At 38.5% G+C, this 26055-nt stretch overlaps 1 protein-coding gene across 15 annotated transcripts in view; it reads right to left on the reverse strand.

The window, feature by feature from the left end:
* The window catches only part of MYCBP2 (MYC binding protein 2), a 420373-nt gene that overhangs the window by 69635 nt on the left and 324683 nt on the right, over nt 1-26055 (reverse strand). For 8 of the 15 annotated variants that reach the window (XM_048852688.2, XM_048852718.2, XM_075129126.1 and 5 more), the window contains 4 exons: nt 22299-22478; nt 5629-5730; nt 2452-4101; nt 215-384 (listed from right to left, as the gene is read on the reverse strand). In XM_048852688.2, the coding sequence (XP_048708645.1) occupies nt 215-384; nt 2452-4101; nt 5629-5730; nt 22299-22478 (2102 nt within the window). The remainder of the gene's footprint in view (nt 1-214; nt 385-2451; nt 4102-5628; nt 5731-22298; nt 22479-26055) is intronic. The other 7 variants (XM_048852779.2, XM_048852708.2, XM_048852747.2 and 4 more) reach the window with 5 other exon arrangements.

Consider the following 26055-nt stretch of genomic DNA (forward strand, 5'->3'; position numbering starts at 1 on the left):
GCTAATCAGTTATGACTTCTCCTCCTTCCCCCACAAGGAATAAATTGGATCTTAAGTACAAAACCAGAAGTGTTCATGTTTTTTTAATCACAGTACATTAAAATACTTTTAATACAAGCAATCATTTCATGACATTGAAATATCCTGAAATTCTAAAATTATCAAGATATACCTGAACTATTAAAACTAATACTGGAGAAACAAATAAATATACCTTCTCTCTTGCTGCTGCTTGCTTTTCACGGAGGTATTTTTCTCTGCATCGATCACAAACCAGATACCAAGTGCTTCCTCCTATACCACCATCACCACAATTACCAGCCCATCCTCCACAGAAGTGTCCAATGCTATTATAACCTTGACCACCTGCATACCGGCCACAACCTTGAAATAATGAAGACAAGATCCATAAATAATAACTTTACTTTTAGGAATAACAATTAATGCTTCTTTTCCTATCTGTAAAATAGGAAGGAGAAGACACATTTTCTTTCGGTTAGCTTGGTTTTATTCTCTCTGCATTCCTTGAAAGCTATATTCTGAAAGAAAATGGGTGGTGTCCAATGCTTGGAAAGTTTTTGCTTTTTAAAGTCTGTTGATGAGAACAGCTTTTTAAAAGCTTGAGAATTACATTCTTTATTACTTATTTATATTACAGTAGTGCCCAAAAGTCAAGGGACTGTGCAGACACACTGGAAGACAGTCCCCGATCCCAAAGGCTCATAAATCTGAAAATAAGAAATGTCATGCAACCTTCATGATAGGTGGTGCTACCACCCTGCTGAGAACTTCGTCCCCCTTCAAATTTGCAAATACATTTTTAAGCTTTGTTTCTTTTTGTGTTCAAAGGGTATCAGTCATATTCAGGGAAGTGCATGGAATGTATGCTAACTGCTGCACAGCTAAAAGAGAGAGCACAAATTTCAACTGGATTCTATATTTTTGCTTCCCGCAGCTCCCATTGGCCGGGAACAGTGAATTGCGGTCAGTGGGAGCTGCGGAGGGCCATGCCTGCAGACAATCAACGTAAACAAAATATCTTGCGGCCTGCCAGTGGATTACCCTGATGGGCCGCGTGCCGACGGTTGCAGACTTCTGCTTTAAAATAAACATCTAAGGAATTCTAAATAACAAAAATCCAACCCTAGATGTAATAAAACTTTAAGGTTGAAAAATTAAGCTCTTAAAAGTTAGGAAATTTCAGAAAATAAAGGGACATTTTCAACTTTAAAAAAATTACTTTTCTGTGTGAAAATTATGTACATACTATAGCTACTGGAGAACCCAAGATTACTGTAACTGAAGTAAGTTAGCAAAAAACCAGTATTTTCAGTTTGTTGACTTTGTGTAGTGCATGTGTCTTTGCGTATGGCCAGTTTCTCCCTTCGTGAGAAGGCACTTATAAAAATGAAGGAAAAATTTGTATTTTCAAGAAGAGGATTTCTTTTAAAGTTCAGAATGTATTATTTAAAGGGTGTTCTATCAGAAACTAAATTTTTTTTTAAAATGCCCATGCTGCTTTTTGTAGAGTCCTAGTTTGAAATAGCATGCACATGTAAAGATGTGTAGGTGATTGCCTTGGTGATCATAGTGAATGAAACAGGACGTCTAGGGAGCCCTCTCTCCTTCAGACACATCTTAGGATAGAAGCATGTTTACTATGAAGTCAAGTAAGCCAGGCATGCATGTGTGACATAGCCTTCCTTCACTTACAAGGCGCAGTTTTCAAACCCCTGTAACCTGTTCCAATGAAAAGTTTCATTGGAGCACTCCAGGATACTTCACACAGACAACTATTTCTCTGTCAAATTTCAACTTTCTACCCACCCTCTCCCCACAACCGCATTTTAGAACAAGTGCTGCTTGACAAAAACAACAAAAATAGTGGCAAAAGTAAACATTCCCCCCCACTTTTCCTCCCATTTGCAAGAGGCTGAACAGTTTTTGCTCAAAGTTGCCAAGAATCTTCACTCTTGTCCAGAGAACAGGTCTGAAAAATTTTAGTCTAAAGTTTCAGAAAGTTATCAGTGACTGAAAACATGGAGTTATAATGGCAATGTTTTGCAACCTAGAGCTCCTACTAAAGTTAGGCTTTTATTTTTTATCTCCTCTCATTTTCCCTACATAGTCACAAACTAAGATTTTAGATTAAAAATTGTGTTTCCAAATAGGTACTGTAAATTCAGCTTTTTAACTGCTTTTAGATCCTGATTCAGCAAGGCTCTTAAATGTACCTGTAACTTTAAACATGAGTGGTTAAAACTACATGCATGCTTAATCCCTTGCTGAATCAAGGTCTTCAATTTCTTTATTCTTTTAATTAAAACAATTCCCACTATGGCTAAGGAGGCCTGATTTACTTTCATAACAATAATGACTGTCAAAATACAAATTATGTAAAAATAAACTTTGATTGAGGAATGGGTTATGGGGGGGAAGAAAAAGTCTTACCTGGATGAGCTTGTCTCATGTGGTAAGTCACTGGATATGGATGGGATTCTCCACATAGTTCACAGATGGTATCTTTCTCAGGTCCTCCCACTGCAAGCTGGGCCATCTCACCAAAAAGATTTCCCCTTGGTCTAGCCTCAGCTTTTTCTTTTTTCTTTTTTTCCTTTTTGGTTTTCTTGTTATCTTTGTCGCTTTCTTTCTTCTTTAATACTGCACAGGAACCAGGGCTTGGGAAAATCATATTCTGGGATGCTGCTTTGATAGTTGCTAAAGAAATATCTTCCCAGAAAGCTACCAAATGCTGCAGTGTTAAGGGAAGAGGAGATTTAGATTTCATAGTATAATGACTAGTTGTTTCAAAAGAGGTAATTTCAGTTTTTCCATCCTCACATTTCTCATGCAGAGGTGGTTCTTTAAGCATAGACAGGACCTTGTTTTTGTTGATGCTGCCCATTTTAGATATGTCTGGACCATGAGGTGCAATGTTAAACATATTAAGAGCAGATGATATTTCCAATGAGTGTCTATTTTTCAACTTGGTTTCTTTTTCCTCTGTAGGTTGTTGATTAAGACTGTTTCTTATTGGTGCATGCTCTTTGGTAAGCTCTGGATTAAACTTCAAAAAAGATGAACAAGCCATAGCATCATGGACTATTCCTTCATGCCACAGGAACGAAGCAAAGACAGCTCTGGCACATTCTGCAACAGATGGCGACATTGCTTGCTTGGCTGGCTCTACGGATTTGGATCCATCTCCTTTGAAAAGTAAGCCAGATTTTTCCTTTTTGGGTCTTGTGTGCCTACTAGCACACTTACGGCTTACTTTTGGAGAAGCTCTCATATCTTGCTCATCTTTCAGTGGTGCTTTTCCTATGCTAAAATGAATTTTATTAGAACTATCATCCACAATTTTGAATTCTGTGCTATCTTCACATGTGCTATCTGTAATGCTATTTGTCTTTAAAGTACTTGAAGTGCAAACTTCAACAACTTCACTGTGAAGGTTTTCTTGTACAACGTGAGGGGAAGGAGCTCTATTTTCAGTTTCAGTCACAGGTTTTGCATCTTTTGATAGAATTTTTGGTTTGGGTGAAGTGGACCGTCCCCTTAATGGCTCTGTTAGCGGTACTTTCTTTTTGCGAAGTGTGTCTGGATCTAGTGTGTAAGAGTCTGATTTGGATCGTTCCCGAGGAGGATCAAGCTTTGTTTTTACAGGGACTGAGGCTTTTTGAGGTAGAATCTTATCGTGCGGAGACGATGATCGTGGTGAACTAGCACCAGAAGTGCTGGATCTTCCTGCTGTGAGTGGCTTTGGCTTTGGTGAGGAAGACCGTGTTCCTGGTCCTGGAGATTCAGCTCTTAGACCAGAAGTTGTCCTCCCATCAGATTTTAGAGTCTGCAAAGTGTTATGGTTTGGAGATAATGATCTGCTATGAGAATCTGACCTCAACTTTGCAGCATCTGATTTCAACATAAGAGACTCACTGGCAGATAAGCCTTCTGTATTCCTTGTTTTTTTCTGGTCAGCAACAGTTCTGATCACACGTCCATCAGGTTTGGGTGACTTGCTCTCAGCCCTGTGTTTTGATATATCCGATTTTCCTGCTGGAGAAACTGGTCTAGCAGTGGCTGTGAAATTCACTCTGTCACCTGTATGGTACATTTTATAGTGAAATTATTACTACATTTTATAACTGATACCCATTACAATACAAATTAAAAGACACAGAATTGAACACAAAAATAGAATTCAACCAGGTGCTTCTGTTAACATCCCAAAGTGTCAACAGAGCTGATAAAAAGGATTTTTTTGCAATTATAATGCAACCACTGATTACTTGAAACTCCTTTGCAAAGGGTGCACAAATATATACATGAGCATGCTTTTAAAACATGCACAAGAAAGTATTTAATAGAAAATGCACTTCTTGTGAAATTACCTAGAGAGCAAAAGCACTACTATACCGTATGGAGAATTTGAGTTCACAACCTCCACTAACAACCAATAAGGGAAAGTAATTTGTTTACTTGGAAGCTAGAATACAAAGCATTATTAGCTAAGTTTACCATAGCTAAGCTTATCAAAGTCACAACAAAATTATTATTTATTAGTTTTACATATGTTAGACTGACTACAACTATGGAACTTGCAGGATGGTCTCTTGGCTACTTATTTATTTTTCTTCTATGCTTAAAGGACAAAAAGGACATATAGAAAGTAATTGAAACTACACAAGTAAATTAGGATAAGAAGCATGTTCCAGACACGTTGCAAAAAAGTCAGGCTCAAGTTGGAGGTTGCCATATTATTAAGGTCAGTTGAGAATAAATACATGTGACAACTCGTCTACTAATTCATCTTTTTTGTTTTGATGCAGACAGTGTAATTGGTTATATTTACTCCAATTCATTGCCAATCCATTATCTGATTGGCAATCTGATTATCTATGTAATTGCTTTTTATAAATGTATGTAAAAATACATGTCTACAAGGCTGAATAGTGTAGATCACAAGAAGAAAGTAATTTGTCCATATATTGTTTTCTATGAATGGATGTAGTCAGTCTATTTTACAGGATGGCATTTATAAACAATGCTGGCAAGCTACTGAGTAATCATGAATAAATAAATCTAGAATACCTCCTCTTTCCTTGGCCTTATACAGCAATTCCCTTGCTCATGTGATTAATCCCACTGATTTCAATGATCGCAACACTTGTGATGTACAGGGTAACACAATTAGTTCCACAAATGTGTCAGCATTTTGAACTCAACCAGCACAAAAATGGAATAGTTAATTAATACTGTATTAAATGTTAGTCTATAAATAAACTAATGAAAAAATAAGTAACATGAAAATGAATCTCTCCCTGTCCTCCAAAATTTCACTAATTTGTTGTCTAAATATTCATACATGTATGACAGTAGTCTGGTTTATAGTATCTTAACTGGTTGTAAACTAACACTCCATCTTCAACATACAAGTTATGAAACAATTACAATTAAATAAGCAACAGTGAGTTGTTCTATTATATGAACACTCATACATATCAAACTTTAACATTCATTTTGAAAAAGTGTTTTATCAAGTGAATGGAATGAAAATGAATGGAAGGAGAAAAACCATTTTCTAATGTAAAATTTGAATAACCTGTCTGTGTTTGCATGCATACCCACCCTTTAGTTTGTGAGACAGAGATGAAATAGCAGAGGCAGGCCCAGCTACATCACTACTTTTGTAAATGCGCTCACGAGAAGCAAGGCAGCGGGATGGAGTTTCTATAGTGGAAAACAGTGGCACAGAAGCAGCATAGATTCAATGGAAAAGATTAGCAAAGATAAAAACAAGCAAAACAAGCATTTCAAATGATGTGTCTCTACTCTGCTAAATATATTGTATTTCACTGCTAAAATACATTCTCCTAAACATGTCTTATATGAGAATGGTATTTAATTTTGAAATATTTTTTCAAAAGGTTTACATAATTTTTTTAAAGAGTAAAAATGAAATGTTTTAGGATTTAAACATGCATTTTGAAAAACTGATAACCAAGTATTTGTGGGACAGACAGCAGGGTTTATAGTTTATTATAAAAACAAAGGATGATACAATAATAATAACTATCTTAATTGTGTTTCAATTTGAGATTTTTATAATTATAAATTTACATGCATGATTTAGAATTGTAATATGGCATTTTTGTGTAGCAATAATTAAACTGTTCTTAACTGAAACTAAAGAGAATATGTGGGAGATTCACCTTTGAAAATTCCAATTACAAAAATAAAATAAGTTACATTTTTAAAGGCAGTTTCAGTGCTTTTATTGGAATTATTTTTCCTTTTATCTATGCAAAAAAATATTATAACTCAACTCAGTAATGGTGGTTTTTTCGTATAACCTAACATGCATAATATGAACTTTTTAACTGATCAGTATTACAGAATGACATGACTAGGATTATATGAGATTCTAATAAACAATTAATTATGGATTGAAAATTTTATCCATATATAATCTATTTATAAAAACAGAAGAGGAGTTTGGCATGTCAACTCCCACACTTCTATAAGAAAGATCCTTTATTAATAATGCTTTCAAAATTGTGAAGGGCAAGAATTATGCCTTTAAAAACAATGGGCCAGATGCATTCATGGTATAACTCCATGCTTAACTTCACTTAAGTTACATCAAGGATGAATTTTGCTCCACTGAGTCAAAGTAGCCTGAACTATCTAACATAAAGCCACAAAACCAAGGAAATATTTCCATACATACTAAGTGTGCCATAATTTAAAAAAAAGTATATCATAACAAAACTCTAGACTTGTAAAATGTAAGTGACATGGAAATGTTAGCATGGAATTTTAGCCTTAACTCTAGATCTGTCTTGCTGTAAAATTCAATTTTTAAGCTTAACTCCTAGCTTTTTCCTTTAGTAAATTAAATCGAATAGTTATTGTAATAATGGTCTTTAGAGATTTAATTTGCATATGCAGTAGAAAATAGCATGCTTTAGAAAAGGTTTTTTGCAGAAGCTCAAGAGGCAAGTGTATTTGAGGAACTGTGGTATCAACCCATGTATTTCATAAAAGATTTGTTGCCTGTGTCTCTAGTGTTCTATTTACTGAAGCATACAAAAAGGTGAAGTATCTCCCGACCTAAGTTTTAAGGGTAGTTGTTGTAGTGGGTAAGAAAGATGGAGTTCACATACACTTTGAACACTTGAAACAACAATCCCATTCTTCAAGACAGAATATTAAAACATAAATGATTACATTCACCTTCTCAATCAAACATTAGCATAAACTTGAGATTAGTGAATGGATGCCCCCACCATTAAGCTTATTATTTCTTATTTGAAAACTATTTTTCCAGGATATAACAGAGATGCCAGATCTTGGGTACACTGACAGTTTATTTCACAAAGATAAAATAAACACTAATTAAAAAAAACACACTAGGAAAAAAGCATACATGTATGCTTAGAAACAAACTTTTTACAGTAATGGATATCAAAATAAAGAAGGATTAACAAAGATTAGAGGAACAGTATGGTAAGTAAAAATTAAAAATTTTAATTTGATATGTAAGCATCATGCTTTTCTTACTATAACATGATTTTCTGTTCCTAACACGTGTGTCTGTATTGGTAACTTTCCCAAGATCTTTTCATCCTATATATTTACAATTTCTGTATTTACTTTTCATTAAGATTTAGAGATTGTCAGTTTGTGCTGCCCCTAAATCAGTGCAGGAAGGAAATTGCAGCTCAAAGAGTCAATATCCATCCCAGTCTCCCTGTTGCCTTTGGGAAGGGAATAAAGTGCAACTCATCTATACCTGTCACAGCATATGCTCCAAGACACACTGGCGTAACGACGCATCCAGGCATATTGGGGGTTGAAGTCAAGCATGATGGTGGGAGATAGTGAACAAGTGAACAAGCAGCAGAGGTATGGTTCTCCCCCACATGGGGTGTCTTATGCCCCTTTTATTCCCTTACACCAGACCAGAAAGGAGAACAGGCCACAATATGACTGCATATTCTGAAATATTATAAGGAGTACTTGTGGCACCTTAGAGAAAAACAAATTTATTTGAGCATAAGCTTTCGTGAGCTACAGTTCACTTCATCGGATGCATTCAGTGGAAAATACAGTGGGGAGATTTATATACATAGAGAACATGAAACAATGGGTGTTACCATACACACTTTAATCAGAGTGATCACTTAAGATGAGCTATTACCAGCAGGAGAGCGGGGGTGGGGGGCTACTCTGAAACCTGAAATATTATAATATATTTATATTTCTATAGATCCCGAAAGAACAAATGCAGTGGTAGTAGAACAAGGAGCCTCTTCTTCACTAATTTATGATTAAAAATATACTGAATTTTACAAATACCTGAATATACAAATATTAAAAAAAGGAGAGAATTAGTCTCCGACAGCAGTTGTAATGGGATTAATCTCAACAAAGGAAAGCTGAGGTGTAGTACCAGGGGGAAAAATATCTATTACCCCAGGGTAATAGTGGGAGCTAGATCATTCAAGCTTTTTAAATCTGGACAATGAACTTGAATATATTCAAGAAGGCTGCACAAAATGACCTAATAGTTCTTATTCAACTGTAACATCTCAGTAAATTATTGTTCAAACTGTTAAGATATATCCAAAATCAAGCTTAATGCAATTTATACCCTTCTTCCAAACTTTATACCATGATTCATCCAGAGATGTTTTGGAATTTACAAAATTTGCCACAGAGAAAATAAGCTTCACATCCAGATATCCTAGAATAATAAACATGTAAAAGCCCAATGCCACATTTACTGTTCCCCACAAAAATATCTGATGCGTCAAAAATATTTGATAGCTAATACATGCCACAGTTCCAGATCTTGGAAAACAGTTTGTGAATTTCCCTCACTGGGGCATATTCAAGCCTTTTAAAATATTTTAAGTTCTCTAGGAAAGGGACCATTTCTTATTTGTACTGTGAGCTACCTAGCACTAAGGGTGTATGTGATAATAAAAAAATAATAATAATAATAATGCAGCTGCCTCTGATGCAGAAAAGAGTCAAAGTTTCATAGTTGTAGTCATCCCATATCTATTTCCATTATACCCACTTCTAATTCCTCTTCAAATTTCCTCTATGAAGTAGTATTTTTGATTAAAAATACTCCAGCATAGATGTTAATTTTTTTCTGTGATGGAGAGAACATGCTTGGATATTCCAGTTTACAAAATATCCTTTAAAAAAAAAAACAACAACAACCTAAGCCTAGCTGGGTCCATTACATTAGTGAGCTCATTTCTTCCAACCAAAGACTCTATGGTCTCGTCTGACTGGCTATTTCCTCCAACCCCTGTCACCCATCTCTTCACTTCAGTGTCACTTCACATTCTGCCTGTCCTCTCCATATGTCACATTCTCTTAATATTTTCTCTGCACTCTTCCTTCCTTATCCCATCTGCGTTCATTAATCCCCTTCTGCCTTCCTTCTTTCACCACCTATTTAGTTTGGGATTTTCAAAGGAGCCTAAGTTTTATTATTAAATATTTATTATTATGCTAGCACACAGAGGTCCCAATTTGAATTAGGACTGAGATTACAGTGTGCTGTACAGTCAGAAAAGAGATGATCACTGTGCTGAAGAGCTTACAGTCCATAGATACAAACAGACAAAAGATGAGGATACAATATACACGCAAATGAAACTGGTGAAGAATTAATACAACTTTCTTAGTTACATGTACACCCTGTTAAAAAAATACAATACAGGTAAGAAGGAATGGAGAAGAAAAGGAAAAGAAGAGTAGTCACAGCTTGTCACCTGTCTACCCATGATCACCAGGCTGGGTTTTGTAGACATGGTGACAGAGGTGAGTCTTAAGGAGGGATTTGAAGGAGTACAGGGTAGTGTTTGTTTGGATTTTATCAGGGAGTTTTTCCTATGCTTAGGGGCAGAATGCGGCGAAAGCATGGAGTGTTTACAGGAGAAGTTGACTGATGGGCAGTAAAGGTTGGAAATACTGGTGAAACAAAGGTAGGGATCAACGTTATGATACGTTACTAGATCAGGTAGCAGAAGCTTTGACTAAGTAATGAAAAGATAAAGACAAGAAGTTTGCATTTGATGTAGAGTTGAAGGGGAAGCCAGTGGAGAGACTCAAAAAGAGCATTCACATAATCAGAACAATGAGCCAAGATGATTTTAGCAGTAACAATCTGAAAAGCCTAGATGGGACCAAGGCTGCAATAGTAAAGGCCAAAAATGAAGAGGCCGTTGTAGTAAAGATGTGAACTATGAATACTTAGATAAGAATTTTGGCTATGTAACCAAAGAGGAATGGCTGGATTGTTGCAACTCCAGCTAGTAGGTGCAGAAGCATCCAAAGCAAGGACTGCTGCCCTGGGAAGGGAGACGGTAAAAGGGGGCTTGGGAGATAACTGCAAAGAGGAGCCATCCAGTAGCAACAGGAGCAGCCAAACCAGGAATCTTTGGTCCTTTAAACATTCAGACAACTGTCTACAGTTTTGACTGGACTTTCTCTGCACTGTGAAGATTGGCTGTTTGCTCCAACCCACCCAGCTTCCCTTCCCCCTAACAGTCTTGTCACCTCAGCTGCACCCCACACCTTCCCCTCTTCTTCATCAGGGCTGACAAATATTCTGCTACAAAGGAGTCCTCTGAGAACTGCACTCTTTCAAAATGGCTATCATCTACCATGTTGTTAGGCCACAGGCAGCTATTATAAATAGCTGCTGGCTTCACTCACAATGGAAACAAGTAGATAGTGGCCATTTTGAAAAAAAAGGCACATTAACTGAAGGCTGCTATAGCCTCAGTTCCCTGGGAACAACAGAAGATAGTGACAATTTGGAAAAAGAGCAATTCTCCACAAATTTCTCCACAAATTCTCCACAAATCACAAAAGGAGGCCATTTTAATGTACCAACCTCTACTGAGAAGAACGCTTGGCTATGAAAATTAATAGCAAAAGTGGTCATTAATCCTAAATGTTCATTTTCAAAAGCTACCCACCTGACCATACCAAAAGAAGGTATGTATGTGTGGGAGGGGAAAATGCTGTGCTTCTGTGCAAGGGAAGTTAGAGTGCAAAAGGGAGGAGAAATTTGAGGACTGATAGGAAATTCAAATACACACTCCAGCTTCTCTGTGCTCCTCTGGCAATGCAAAGCAACTGCAAAAAAAGAGCTTAACTGGACAGTATTCTCTGATTGCTTTGTGCTACTCCAAAGTAATACCATGCAATAATTGTACGATTAAGGCACGTCTTCATTTGTGGCCCCAGATTAGGTTGGAATGATTTCTGAAGACATTACATTTCCCCCCCTTCATTGTGTCCCTATAGGGCAGAGTTATGGTTGTTTGGGTGCCATACCTGTGCATTATCCCCAGCAATTAGTCCTTTGTGTCCCTCTCCTCACTTTTAAGAAATGCTGATTAAGTCTATGGTAAAGCATGTGGACTCCAACGCACTCTAATTAAATACTCTTAATTGTTTATGGTAGTGTCCACAATGTTCTAGATATAAGGTGTACCTGATTTAAGGTTCTAGATTTAAGGTGAGCTTAAAAGTGCCTCAGGAGTACAATGATGCAGGTTGTGTGCTGGTGTGATGGCAAGGTTGCTGTTTGTGTGGTTAGGAGACAAGGACCATGTGAGGTGTTGCAGGGAAAATGTTTGCCATGATTCCAAGTTCAGCTATTTCTAAACTCCATCAGGGACCATGTAGAGTTTATATTATCCATTAGAGAGTTTCTAGAGTTCAAGCTACATAGGAGACCCTGTACAACCTAAAAGATTATTAAGAGAGTGTGCCATAACTCATTGTGTGTGCAGGTGTGACAGAAAAAACTGTTCTTGTGCAAGGGAGAAGAAAGAATGTTGGAGTGCATGAAAGGAAATCAGTTTGGGAATACCGACAGTCCCCTAGTAGTGCCAGAACACAGAGATCTTAGTAAATCAGTAATGAATAACATGAAAACTAAACATATACAAAATTAAAAATTGAGGAAGAAGAGCAAGTATGAGTAGATGTGTGGAAGCCCCAAAACACTTACACATAATAGTAAATTAAATTAAAAACCATCCAGGATTAATGCAATGTTTAGGGCCATGAAAATCTAAAAGTTTAACATGGTAGCAACCTTACCTGTCACACCACAAGTTTTTATAGCATATGTTAAAAAATAGATATATAAAGCTTTACATTTTAATAGGAAAAAGACTAAAAAATACTACATAACATGCAGTGTTACCAATGGGAACAAAACAAACTTGGCGTTTTGAATGTACTGATTTTTCTATGCTTGATTTCTCAACATTAACACTGTTAACTATGGTTTGGGGCGGAATTTATGCATGAATTTTTACCAAGAGGAAAACCCACACCACCACAAAAACACGTCTTTTCAACCTGTACCTATACTAGAGTACAGTTCTGGGTTAATTCTAATGTTTCTTTCTCCTCACCCATCCAAACACTGGATCTCAAATTGCATAGGCTCTCATATACCTACCCGTAACTCAGCATGCAAGTATCCTGAATCTAAGATATTCTGCATATGGAATTTACAAGCTTTGCCACCACAGTAAAGCACCCTTAAAAAGAGTGAATGAACACATTCTAATCCATATGGACAAAACTCAAGATTTTAAACTAAGTATAAAACCATGGAAGCTTGCATTTAAACATCACTGATATCTACAGAAAAATAAGTCAGAAGATTCTAGCAGCTTCAGCTGTTTTTAAATGATTAAGACACAGATTCCTTTTGATGTCTAACTCTCCCTGAATATAATTATTGATTTCAATTTTGTGATGCATTACTGCAGGAAGTGCTTACTGGCTAGAGCATAAGACTTAGAAGCAGAACTCCTGGATTCACTGTACCTAGATTTACAACTGATGTGGCTGTGAAACCCTAGGAAGCATCTCTTAACGAATCTTATTTGTAAAATGGGTTTGATATTTAACATAGAGGAGTTGTGAGGCTTAATTATCTGTAAGGAATTTTGAATCCTTGGATAAAAATACACATGCAAACACACAGTTATTACTCATTCTGAATACATGGATTTTGGAGGTTTCAAATAGAAAGAGGTGCAAAGAGAGAGAGAGTTTCCATGAGAATAATCAAAGGCACAGAGCTGGTGGACACCATGTTTCATAATGAAATTAGGTGATAAATATTTATTGCATTGTATACTACAATATCTTGATGAGATTGAGAGTCATTTTAGCCCTAACACAGGTTGGCTAGAACATATCCTATATTGGCGTTGTAGACTGGGATTTTTTTAAAGACTAAGCAAGTTAGATTTTAATAGGATTTCTCTGTCTCAATCTGCCAGGATTCTAAAAATCTCAACTGTGTTATTTAATTCTGGATGTTAAAACTGAAAACCCAGTTCTCTGAAAAAATGACAATTTGATATCTTAATGGACACAGTTGCGCTAACAAAAAAAGTTATTAATTAAATTGTTGACAGAAGAAATGCTTAATTTCAAAAGCTTTAAATTTCTTGTAAAATAAATGAGATATTTTCCTTGAGTCTTGAATGAATGACTATATGAATGTAGCTTTAAAAGCTGCCAGACAGTATACTGAGACAGACCTTTAGGTGAACTGAGTGCAAACAAATCAATACACGCTTCCAAAAACTGAGGAAGTTCTCAAGTGAGAAAATTACTTGCATACAATTCTTAATTTCTGAAGGTAACTTTTATAATATATCCAAGTCTTTTCTGTTTCACTCACCACTGGTGCATCTTGTCTTAAATTAGACTGTACACTCCTCTTTGGGGGAGGGGCCATGTCTTCCTATGTATCTGTGCATCTTGCAGAATAGGGATCCAACCCCAACTGTGGACTCTGGACTCCATGAGATTAAATAATACAAAATCAGGGCAACTGAGCAAAATGGTTTGAAGGGTTGCACTAAACTGGGACTCCAAATCAGGCACTAAAACTTTAGGGAAGCTCTCTCTTTGCTGCTGCTTTGGGAAATTGTGGTACATGTGACTGGTCTATCAGTGGCCACTCCACCAGCCAGGACAGGATTCATCGTAAAATCAAAGTGTAAACCCATAAGGTGCTAAAGGAACTGAAAGATCAACTGTATAGATTACCATTTAGCCCACTCCACTTATCTGTATCAGTTGGTTAAGTAGATCTTTTAAAAAGGATCCAGTTGAGCAAGTAAGGAACTGATGACTTTTTTTGGAATAGACACTCGTCTCATTCTGTTCAACAATCACAGTGCTAGATTCAAGTTTAATTTGATTGCTGTGGTTGACTGTTCCTTGAGGAAGCAGGTCTAGTTATGTTAAAGGGCAAGTCATTTACAGTATGAGATAGAAGCACCAATGTGTCTGATGCAGATGGAACCAGAAAGACCCTGGCTCTCCCACCTTGACTCTTTGGAAGTGTTATGGAAGATAAGATATATAGCAGATCCTCTGACCTGTCCAATTATAGAGCATCTGATGTCCCTGTTCTCTGGCCTTTTCTCCTAGAACACTTGCGCCTTGTGGTTACCTGCCATTCCAGACACGATGAAGGGAGAATGTTATTCAGCAGACGGTTGCAAGGACACTTCAACTACATAAGGAAAGTCTCTTATGATTTAACTAGGTGTCATTTAGCATGCTCTAAGTGCATCACTTCAACGGATATCACACCTTCCTCTGCCCATTAGAACAGAAGTACTGCCACCTCATTAAATCCTTGGGTGTCTTTTTGGCACATTGCCTGTTGATGTAGGCCACTGTGGTGATGACGACATCACAAGGATATACTGATCCTCCAGCAAGGACTGCGGTTGTAGAAGGTCAACTGGATCACTTGAAATTCAAGTAAGTTTAAAGAGCATTATTTTTCTTCACTGATGGCAATCTTTTGGCCTATTGTAAAGCAGAATCTACCTTCCACTCAATGCTGGTATTGGTTGTTAGTTCTCTTTTTTTATCTGATTGAATAATTCCTGGGAAGTACATCAGTGTAGGAAGTCCTAAATTTTCTCAACACCTAGCAATACTCTGCCATTCTGGTTGTGTGTTTTGCACATTTGGAGAGGCTGATATATGAGGAGGGATCTTATTTATCATCTTGCCCACAACAGCAATTTAACATGACTAGCTACAATGCTAACGAGACTTTGTAATTCCTTAAGGCTATAAATGTCTGTTGTCTCTTGTATCTGCTGTCAGAGATGTGATGTCTTCTGACCCGTTTATGATCACTCCCCATATGGAAAAGATAGTCTAAGAGACAATTTATTATTTTGGATGTTCATGAAAGACCTATTTTCTGCAGGGCTCTCAGTGTGGTTTCCATGGTCTGTAGCTGCCAAGGTTCCTTCCCCACTCTGAACTCTAGGGTACAGATGAGGGGACCTGCATGAAAACCCCCCTAAGCTTATTTTTACCAGCTTACGTTAAAACTTTCCCAAGGTACAAACTATTTTACCTTTTGTCCCTGGACTTTATTGCTGCCAACACCAACCGTCTAACAAATATAACCAGGAAAGAGCCCACTTGGAAACGTCTTTCCCCCCAAGCACTACACCCACGTTCCTGGGGAAGGCTCGATAAAAATCCTCACCAATTTGCATAGGTGAACACAGACCCAAACCCTTGGATCTTAAGAACAAGGAATAAGCAATCAGGTTCTTAAAAGAAGAATTTTAATTAAAGAAAAAGTAAAAGAATCACTTCTGTACAATCAGGATGGTAAATACCTTACAGGGTAATCAGATTCAAAACATACAGAATCCTTCTAGGCTAAATCTTAAGTTACAAAAACACACAAAAACAGGAATATACATTCCATTCAGCACAACTGATTTTATCAGCCATTTAAACAAAACAGAATCTAACACATACTTAACTTGATTGCTTACTGACTTTTTTCAGGAGTTCTGACCTGCATTCCTGCTCTGGTCCCGGCAAAAGCAACACACACAGACAGAGAGAACCCTTTGTTCCCCCCTTCCAGCTTTGAAAGTATCTCGTCTCCTCATTGGTCATTTTGGTCAGGTGCCAGCGAGGTTATCTTTAGCTTCTTAACCCTTTACATTTAAATCAGGTGGTTAGCCTTCCCTTTATATTTATGACAGTAGCGTACTACAGAAATCCACATCCTGAATGTGGATGCCACCTTAGAACAGATATAAAGGTATTCCTTTGCCATTAAGATTAGCAATAACTGTGCCCAGGACTTTGGTAAATATTCACAAGATGGTCATGAGGCTGCACAGGAGATCTTTAAATTGATATTAGGAGAGGTGCAAACATCGGGAATTATCTGTATGTATCTAAGTGGTTTCTTCAGGTTTGCCTTTAAGATCAGTGGAGGGGAGACAATCCTGCCAGTAGAATGGACCTTCTGTGTTGAGGAGAACTGCACCTGGAATCATCTGCATCTTTTGTGCACTTGAAGGTCTTAAGGACCAGTGGTATCATAGAATCATAGAATATCAGGGTTGGAAGGGACCTCAGGAGGTCATCTAGTCTAACCCCCTGTTCAAAGCACGATCAATCCCCAACTAAATCATCCCAGCCAGGGCTTTGTCAAGCCTGATCTTAAAAACTTCAAAGGAAGGAGATTCCACCACTTCCCTAGGTAACGCATCCCAGTGCTTCACCACCCTCCTAGTGAAAAAGTTTTTCCTAATATCCAACCTAAACCTCCCCCACTGCAACTTGAGACCTTTACTCCTCGTTCTGTCATCTGCTACCACTGAGAACAGTCTAGATCCACCCTCTTTGGAACCCCCTTTCAGGCAGTTGAAAGCAGCTATCAAATCCCCCCTCATTCTTCTCTTCCGCAGACTAAACAATCCCAGTTCCTTCAGCCTTTTCTCATAAGTCGTGTGTTCCAGTCCCCTAATCATTTTTGTTGTCCTCTGCTGGATGCTTTCCAATTTTTCCACATCCTTCTTGTAGTGTGGGGCCCAAAACTGGACACAGCACTCCAGATGAGGCCTCACCAATGTCGAATAGAGGGGGATGATCACGTCCCTCGATCTGCTGGCTATGCCCCTACATATACATCCCAAAATGCCATTGGCCTTCTTGGCAACAAGGGCACACTGCTGACTCATATCCAGCTTCTCTTCCACTGTAACCCCTAGGTCCTTTTCCGCAGAACTGCTCCCTAGCCATTCGGTCCCTAGTCTGTAGTGGTGCATTGGATTCTTCCGTCCTAAGTGCAGGACCCTACACTTATCCTTGTTGAACCTCATCAGATTTCTTTTGGCCCAATCCTCTAATTTGTCTAGGGCCCTCTGTATCCTATCCCTACCCTCCAGCGTATCTACCTCTCCCCCCAGTTTAGTGTCATCTGCAAACTTGCTGAGGGTGCAATCCACACCATCCTCCAGATCATTAATGAAGATACTGAACAAAACCAGCCTCAGGACTGACCCTTGGGGCACTCCGCTTTATACCAGCTGCCAACTAGACATGGAGCCATTGATCACTACTCGTTGAGCCCGACAATCTAGCCAGCTTTCTCTCCACCTTACAGTCCATTCATCCAGCCCATACTACTTTAACTTGCTGGCAAGAATACTGTGGGAGACAGTGTCATAAGCTTTGCTAAAGTCAAGGAATAACAAGTCCATTGCTTTCCCCATATCCACAGAGCCAGTTATCTCATCATAGAAGGCAATTAGATTAGTCAGGCATGACTTGCCCTTGTTGAATCCATGCTGACTGTTCCTGATCACTTTCCTCTCCTCTAAGTGCTTCAGGATTGATGCTTTGAGGACCTGCTGCATGATTTTTCCAGGGACTGAGGTGAGGCTGACTGGCCTGCAGTTTCCCAGATCCTCCTCCTTCCCTTTTTTAAAGATGGGCACTACATTAGCCTTTTTCCAGTTGTCTGGGATCTTCCCCGATTGTCATGAGTTTTCAAAGATGATGGCCAATGGCTCTGCAATCACATCCGCCAACTCCTTTAGCACTCTCAGATGCAGTGCATCCGGCCCCATGGACTTGTGCTAGTCCAGCTTTTTTAAATAGTCCCAAACCACTTCTTTCTCCACTGAGGGCTGGTCACCTTCTCCCCATGCTGTGCTGCCCAGTGCAGTAGTCTGGGAGCTGACCTTGTTTGTGAAGACAGAGGCAAAAAAAGCATTGAGTACATTAGCTTTTTCCACATCCTCTGCCACTAGGTTGCCTCCCTCATTCAGTGCCTCCACACTTTCCTTGACTTTCTGCTTGTTGCTAACATACCTGAAGAAACCCTTCTTGTTACCCTTAACATCTCTTGCTAGCTGCAACTCCAAGTGTGATTTGGCCTTCCTGATTTCACTCCTGCATGCCTGAGCAATATTTTTATATTCCTCCCTGGTCATCTGTCCAGTCTTCCACTTCTTCTGAGCTTCTTTTTTGTGTTTAAGATCAGCAAGGATTTCACTGTTAAGCCAAGCTGGTCGCCTGCCATATTTACTAATCTTTCTACACATCGGGATGGTTTGTCGCTGTAACCTCAATAAGGATTCTTTAAAATACAGCCAGCTCTCCTGGACTCCTTTCCCCCTCATGTTATTCTCCCAGGGGATCCTGCCCATTAGTTCCCTGAGGTTGTCAAAGCCTGCTTTTCTGAAGTCCAGGGTTCGTATTCTGCTGCTCTCCTTTCTTCCTTGTGTCAGGATCCTGAACTTGACCATCTCATGGTCACTGCCTCCCAGGTTCCCATCCACTTTTGCTTAACCTACAAATTCTTCCCGGTTTGTGAGCAGCAGGTCAAGAAGAGCTCTGCCCCTAGTTGGTTCCTCCAGCACTTGCACCAGGAAATTGTCCCCTACGCTTTCCAAAAACTTCCTGGATTGTCTGTGCACCTCTGTATTGCTCTCTCAGCAGATATCAGGGTGATTGAAGTCTCCCATGAGAACTAGGGCCTGCAATCTAGTAACTTCCATACCAGTATCCTCATTACTCCAAATTTATTTCAACAACATATTATTGTGTATGTCTTGTCCAGTATCTGAAATATTTTTGTTATTTATGACTGAACTATGTGATTTCCCAGGAATTTCTCCAGCTCAACTGAATTCCCTCTTGATGAGCACACAAAGGATCATTTGCCTATATAGAAAGATCTCCTAAATTATGCTGAAATGAGAAGACTCCACCAATAAGAAGGGATTCTCAATCTATCCCTAGTAGCCAATGTGATGGTGGGACTTTCAACCCCTGAAACTCCTATTTCCACACCTCTCACTGTTGATTTCCTAGTCTACTGATTTTGGAATATCCTCAGGAAAGAAAGGAACTTTGATACATACTGAACTATCTTAACTCTCCTCTACTGCTAAAGCGGAAAGAAGGGCATGACAGCTTTTACTTTTCAAAATTTTGTGTCACACCACTTTGTGCAGGCTAGTGCTATCAGATTCTCTTCTTGTTGGTCTGCTTTACAGATAGAGACAGATATTTCCTAGTGACGGTACTGGATGCCATCTATGAGGATTATCTTTTTTAATCAATACTGGTTCCTGTTATGAAGGATAATGCAATTGTAATTTTGTTAACAATCCCTAGACTCATTTGATCTTAAGTGGGAGCAGTGTTTTTTTTCCCTGTATAATGCTAAGGACGTTTGAACAAACGAATAGGCTTCACTGTAGTTTCAAAGTACTGATAGAAGCCTGCCCTGCGGGGGTGCCTCTGAATGTTCAGATGCTGACAAATCCTATTCCTCTAGTGAGAAGCAATCTGAAATGTTTGGTTTAACTTTTGAGGTTTTTTCCTCTTTACACTGTTTATAGTATTTTGATATACAAGATTTCCTGTATATCATGGTGACTGAGAAGGGAGACATTCTCTCAGACATTCTTTTTGATTTCTTGAGGATGGTTTTGGTGTTCTTTTATGCAGTTGCTGGTCCAAAGTGCCGCTGGCATAGCCTCACTACGCTTTATGGGGATTTGTGGGGGCCAGTGTAGTAAAGGTGAAGGCAGCCCAATTTCCCATTATGATCAGTCAAAATTTTCATATTGGGAAGAACCACTGTGAGAACAAGGTGGTTCAGAGATAACTGCACTATAAATATTTAAGTAGATTAAAGAAAATACTGACTCCTATACCCACTAGAGAAGAGGATTCCTTGATAGACATACTTCATAAGTCTTCCGTCTTGCAGTCTGCCATCTTGAAGCTACTGTCCTGTGTTCTCAGAGAAAGGGACAATACTTTACTGGGTGTGAATAATGGTGGACAGAAGGGGAAAGAAGTAGAAGACAGTTTATTAGAAAAGTGGCGAGTTAAAGTAGTAAAGAAAATTTGGAGAGAGGGGAAATAGGACAATCCCACTTGGGAATTAAGAAGTTTGTCTGACATGGAAATGGGATCCCTTTTCTGCCATGTAGTGGCAAGCACACACAGCAGAAAGATGGTGACAGGCATGAAGTTCATAGAAATGCACAGGTCTAGCTGCTTCCTGTCTAGTCAATAGAGGAGTCTTGACATAACAAGGTGGATCAGAAGACATGGCCCATTCAAAGAAGAAAAGAGTATGACAGCTGAAATATCATCCCAGAACTATGGGGGATGATATAATTTGAAAAAGAAACAGTAGATACTCTACCCACCCTTATTCAGAGATAACTGGAATATTAGATTATCTCATTAGAAAAGGGTCAATGGATAATTTTTAAATGCAATTTGACAAATGTGTTAAAAAAGCAAACCACCACCCTAGTGGTCTTTTTTTTTTTAAAGAAAAGTTTAAATTTCTTTCCACTGATTGGGGGATGGGGGGAAAAAAAGAGTCATGGTAGAAATGAAGAGTGACAAAAATGAAGAGATGATTGTGGTCTAGCTCCCCATGATGAAAGATGTGACGGGGAAAAAAAAAAAGGCAACTTACTCAGGAAAACGTAATCCAATAGAAAATTCAACCTTTCTAAAAAGTGTTTTTAAGTAACAGTTTGTATAGACAGACAGTTTTAGAATGATGCCCCAAGTCCTCCAATTCACTGTGTCACTGTGGCAGTCCAGTGACTTCAACAGGGCTTTATGCTGATGCAGCAGTGCACCTGTTTGCAGAGACTCACAGGATTCAGGCAATAGAAATTACCCTTATTTTAAAATAATGTGATTTAATTTACCATACACAGGGACAGACTAATTAAAGAAAGGTATGTATCAGTAAGACAGAAGGGAGGCTCATTTCCATTAAAGAAAAATATTTTCAAAATGATAGAGAAAAGTTTTATTCAATTACAAAATTGCCAATTTTATAGTTAAATTCCTCCCTGATATTGGATGGCTCAGAGGATGTCTAAATGGCTTAGTATTTCACTTCCAGGTCATTCTTTTGACTCTGGTATAATCAAAAAGTTATTGTTCTTGAAGGCTTTTTGGTGAAGGGTTTGTGAAATGAACTGGAGAGCTCAGTCTAGTTCTCACTGTATAAGTATACATATTACAGACCACTATCACAATTCACATTCTTGATTTATTCTCAGTGAGGACGCCAATGAATGAAGAGGCAGAGACTGAACTGACTGAAATGGTTTCTACAAGAAAATAATAACGCACCTCTGAAGGACAGTGTGTGTGGGAGGCTTGTATTACTGCTACCTGTACTATACTTGTTCTGTGGATAAAGAGAAATACCTCTCCAGGGTGATCAAATCTGCCATTCTTAATGACCTCTAACTTGAGAAAAAGTTTAACAGTTTCTTCTTCATCCCATCAGCAGTTAATGTTTAACAACTTTTTGGTGCCAATGGTCACGAGCACGCCAGTGGCTACCTATGCTAGACAGAAATGCTTTTCTTATTAATGTTTCTAATTATTGAATTAAGTTGTCCCAATTCCAAGTTTCAAGTGTGTTAACAAAAAATTATGACAATGTAAGGAATGTAGGAGGCAACAAACATTTTAAAATAGAAAACTGAAATATTTATCTACTGTTTATCTATCTGTAATCAAAATTTCTTTAAATGTTACAGGAATTACAATATTTTGCATTGTATGCAATATTGACCTTAATGATTATCCTACCGCAATACACTATATTAGAAACACACTTTCGTAAGTATACTACCTACACTGCAGAACATATATACAAATCAATACAGTAATTTTAATACTGAAATAAAAATAGCACAAGTATGCTTCTCTGGGAGCATTAACTCATGTTTCTGAATAATAAAAAATTAATTCAAAAGAACAAAACTAGACAGATGCACTGATGGATGATTAGTAGCTGGTAAGCAACTAAGACTTATAGCAATGACAAAGCTTCAGAAATGGACTGATGAGGCAGGTAAGGCTGACAGACTTACTCTGAAGCTGAGGCTGCTGGAAGGAAAGGGGCTGTCCGAACACAAATGGACTGTGGACTAGGGAAGAGGGAGGTTTTGCAGCTTGATCAAAGATGGAAGAAGCTGGGAGATTAGGCCGTGACTGAATGGAATTCAGTATGGTACTCAGTTGGTCACCTGTAGTGAGCAAAACAGTCAAAACTACAACCTGTTATTTTTCATCCTCCACAAAGGCAGAGTAAATGCTTCTGAATGAAGTTTAGATGAAGATAATTGATAAAGACCGCACTAATCTCTGACATAGTTCGTTTTGATTCCAAAACTCTAAGATACGGCACAAACTTTTACACAATTGGAGAAAAAATCCCTTAGAACCATAAAACACACATGGCTAAACGTAGAGGCCTCACCCCATGAATGGTGATGCAAATACTGAAAAATATGAACAAGGTTTGTAAGAATCATGACTTCTTTACCCTTGTTATTTAAAACATAGAATCACAGAATATCAGGGTTGGAAGGGACTCATTGGAAGGGATGCATTCCAAAATGCATCTCAAATCACCTATATCTTGCTAAAAACAAACAAAAGCAGCCAAACAAAAAAATCAGCTACCATTCACAGAAATACACACAAGGGCAAACAAAACTCTCAGATGAGTATTGCCAGATGAGAGGGTTAAGATAATAAAAGGGTTAAGATAAAATATAATTAAGCATTGGCAGGCATATTTTGTGTGTGTGTGTGAGACAAGTTTAGGAAAGTACTTGCTTGCTTTTAAAACTTAAAAGAACACTGTCAAGGCATTTTTCACAGCTAAAAAATGCTCCCCACTATTTACAACCATGTTTTGATTTTAAACTGAAATTTGTTTCCTTAAGAAAACTCTGTGTGCACATTGGATTGGCTGTTGGAGGGTATCTTAGGAAAGTTGTGATTTTTTTTTTTTTTGAAGAAAGCCTTTGTTTGGAAAAAGGAAAAGAAAGAATTAGATGTATGTTGCAAACATAAGGTGCATACAATAAAAAAGGTAGGTTAAATCATTTAAGGTCAAATCTTGAGATGTTAGCAGCAATAATTTTGGCCCCTATTATCTACCATACCCTAACAGTGTTCCTTTATTTAAATACAGTTTCTGACATCCCATATCACTTTTGACAGTACTACAGAAGCACTAGTGGAAAAATAATTTTAACAAACTGGAAACAAATAAACAACTCACTTTAAAACTGAAGTTTTTTAGATTTTTAAAATAAATTCTCTAATTTTTTAAAAGGAGAAAAAGACTAGAGAATCTAATGATTCCTACAAGATCCAACACCACCAAAATTAAATATTTTCCTTATTCTCTCTCTCTTTTTAATACTATATTTTTGTTTTAAAAATGAGAAATCAAAATTACTATGAAAGAAGAGCTGGAACTGAAGCACCTATATCTAAACAATCACCTGTGTAACCATTTTTATTTCAGTGTTACAACAATATGGCACTCAAAAACCTTAAGAATCACTACTTCTGCAACTACTACCCCATCCCACACTACACTAAAGACAACTGACATCTTTAGTGCAGAATTCACAAATTCAAAATGCCCATCTTCAGAACAATGAATTCTAGGTCAAGAGTTGTATTATACTTTTTCTGTATATATAAATATCAACAAAAGAAAGTTAGGTCAACTAGTAATTTTTGTAAAAAATAAAACTACTCCCTCCATGTCTGCTTCAGGGAAAAAAAATACTATTTAAAAATGTGTACATTTTTAGAATGCCAAAGAAACTCTTTAGAAATAAGATCCATTATCTTTGTTTGGCACATATTTTCAACGAATGAGAAGGTTACTCACCTTGTGCAGTAACTGAGGTTCTTCATGAGATGGCTGTCCCTGTGGGTGCTCCACTATAAGTGCTTTGGCACCCTGTGTTTGTAATTGGAGATTTGCAGTAGCAGTACCCGGTTGGTCGGCACACGTGCCATAGCCGTCTTGTGCTGCTCCAAGCAGTTATATAGCTGTGTGCAGCTAACCGTCCCCCAGTTCCTTCTCCACCTCAGAGAATCGGCATGAAACTCCGAAGTGGAGGGGAGGAGGGAAGGCAGTGGAGCACCCACAGGGGACAACCATCTAGAAAAACCTCTGTTACTGCACAAGGTGAGTAACGTTCTCTTCTTCTTCTTCGAGGAGTGTCCCTGTGGGTGCTTCACTTTAGGTGTCTATTGAGCAGGGGCTGTCAGTGGAGAGAAGGGGCTTTGAAGTTGATCTGTTGATGATGAATAGTCCAAACTAAGCATTTGCTGTTGACTTTTGTTCTAGAGCATAGTGTTTAGCGAAAGTATGGGCTGATGACCAGGTAGCAGCTTTGCAAATGTCAATGATAGGTACTGAGAAAGGCTACAGATGCTGGTAACGATCTGTTGGAATGTATGCGAACTCCCGATGGGGGTTGCAGATAGTTGTTTTGGTAGCACAAATATACATCCAGATATCCATTTGAATAGCCTCTGTTTTGAGATGATTTGGCTCCTTGAGCGTTCTGTTATGGAAACGAATAATCTAGGTGATTTTCTAAATGCTTTTGTTCTTTCTATGTAGAAAGCTAATGCTCTGAACATCTAGCGTCTGGAGTGAGGCCTTCCTCTCGTCAGCACGTGGCTTCGGGCAAAATACAGTTACGTAAATAGGCTGATTTAAATGAAAAGGGGAGGTGACCTTGGGTATGAATTTAGGGTGCGGTCGTAGGATTACTTTATCCTTACAGAATGTTGTATAAAGTGGGTGTGCCATTAGGACACCTAATTCTCCCATTGTCTTGTGGACATGAGGGCAATGAGAAAAGCCACCTTCATTGAGAAGTGCAACAAGGAGTAAGTTGCAAGGGGTTCAAACGGTTTTCCCATGAGACTGCATTAAATAAGGCTGAAGTCCCACATGGGTGTAGGGTTTCTTAGTGTGGTATAAGTTTTCTTTATGCCTTTAAGGAAGCGTTTAATCATCAGGTGAGCAAATATGGTGACTGTCTATCTTGTCGTGGAATGAGGTGATGGCAGCTGACTGTACTCTGATGGAGCATGTGGAGAGCCCCAATTTTTTAAGGCCCAGTATGTAGTCAAGGATTCTTGGCAGTAGGGCTGACTGTGGACAGATCTGTTTGTCCTGGCACCAAGTGCAGAATCGTTTCCATTTATGGATATGTCTTTCTTGTACTTAGTCTCTGACTGTTCAGTAGTATATCTTTCACTTCTTCAGAACAGTCCTTCTCAACCCGTCAGCCATGGAGTAACAGGCCTTGAGATGCAGTACTGCAAGGTTGGGGAGACAGACGTGTCCCGCATCTTGTGATAAGTGAGGTATTAAGGGAAGGTCTCGAGGCAGTTTCACTGTCATCTGATGCCGGTACGGGAACTACGTTTGTCTGGGCCATGTGGGTGCAACGGGAATGACCCTGGATTTGTCCTGCTTGATCTTGTGAAAGACTCGGCTTAAGAATGGAGTTGGGGGAAATGCAAATGAGTGGTGCCTCCCATTTTAGGGGGAGATTATCGCCTAGGGAGTGGTGTCCCAATCTGGTCTGGGAGCAATATTGTGAACACTTGGCATTCTGGCGTTGCAAATAGATCTATGGTGGGGAACCCTCACAGTTTGAATATGGTTTTGAGAATTCTGGGATCCATTTCCCACCTGTGGGTTTGTGAAAAATCCCTGCTTAGTTGATCTGCAGTCGTATTCTGACATCTCGGCAGATAGGATGCTGATATCTCTATGTGGTTGGTGCTGGACCA

This window comes from Caretta caretta, chromosome 1, assembly GCF_965140235.1.
Source record: "Caretta caretta isolate rCarCar2 chromosome 1, rCarCar1.hap1, whole genome shotgun sequence".
NCBI classification, from domain to species: Eukaryota; Metazoa; Chordata; order Testudines; family Cheloniidae; genus Caretta; species Caretta caretta.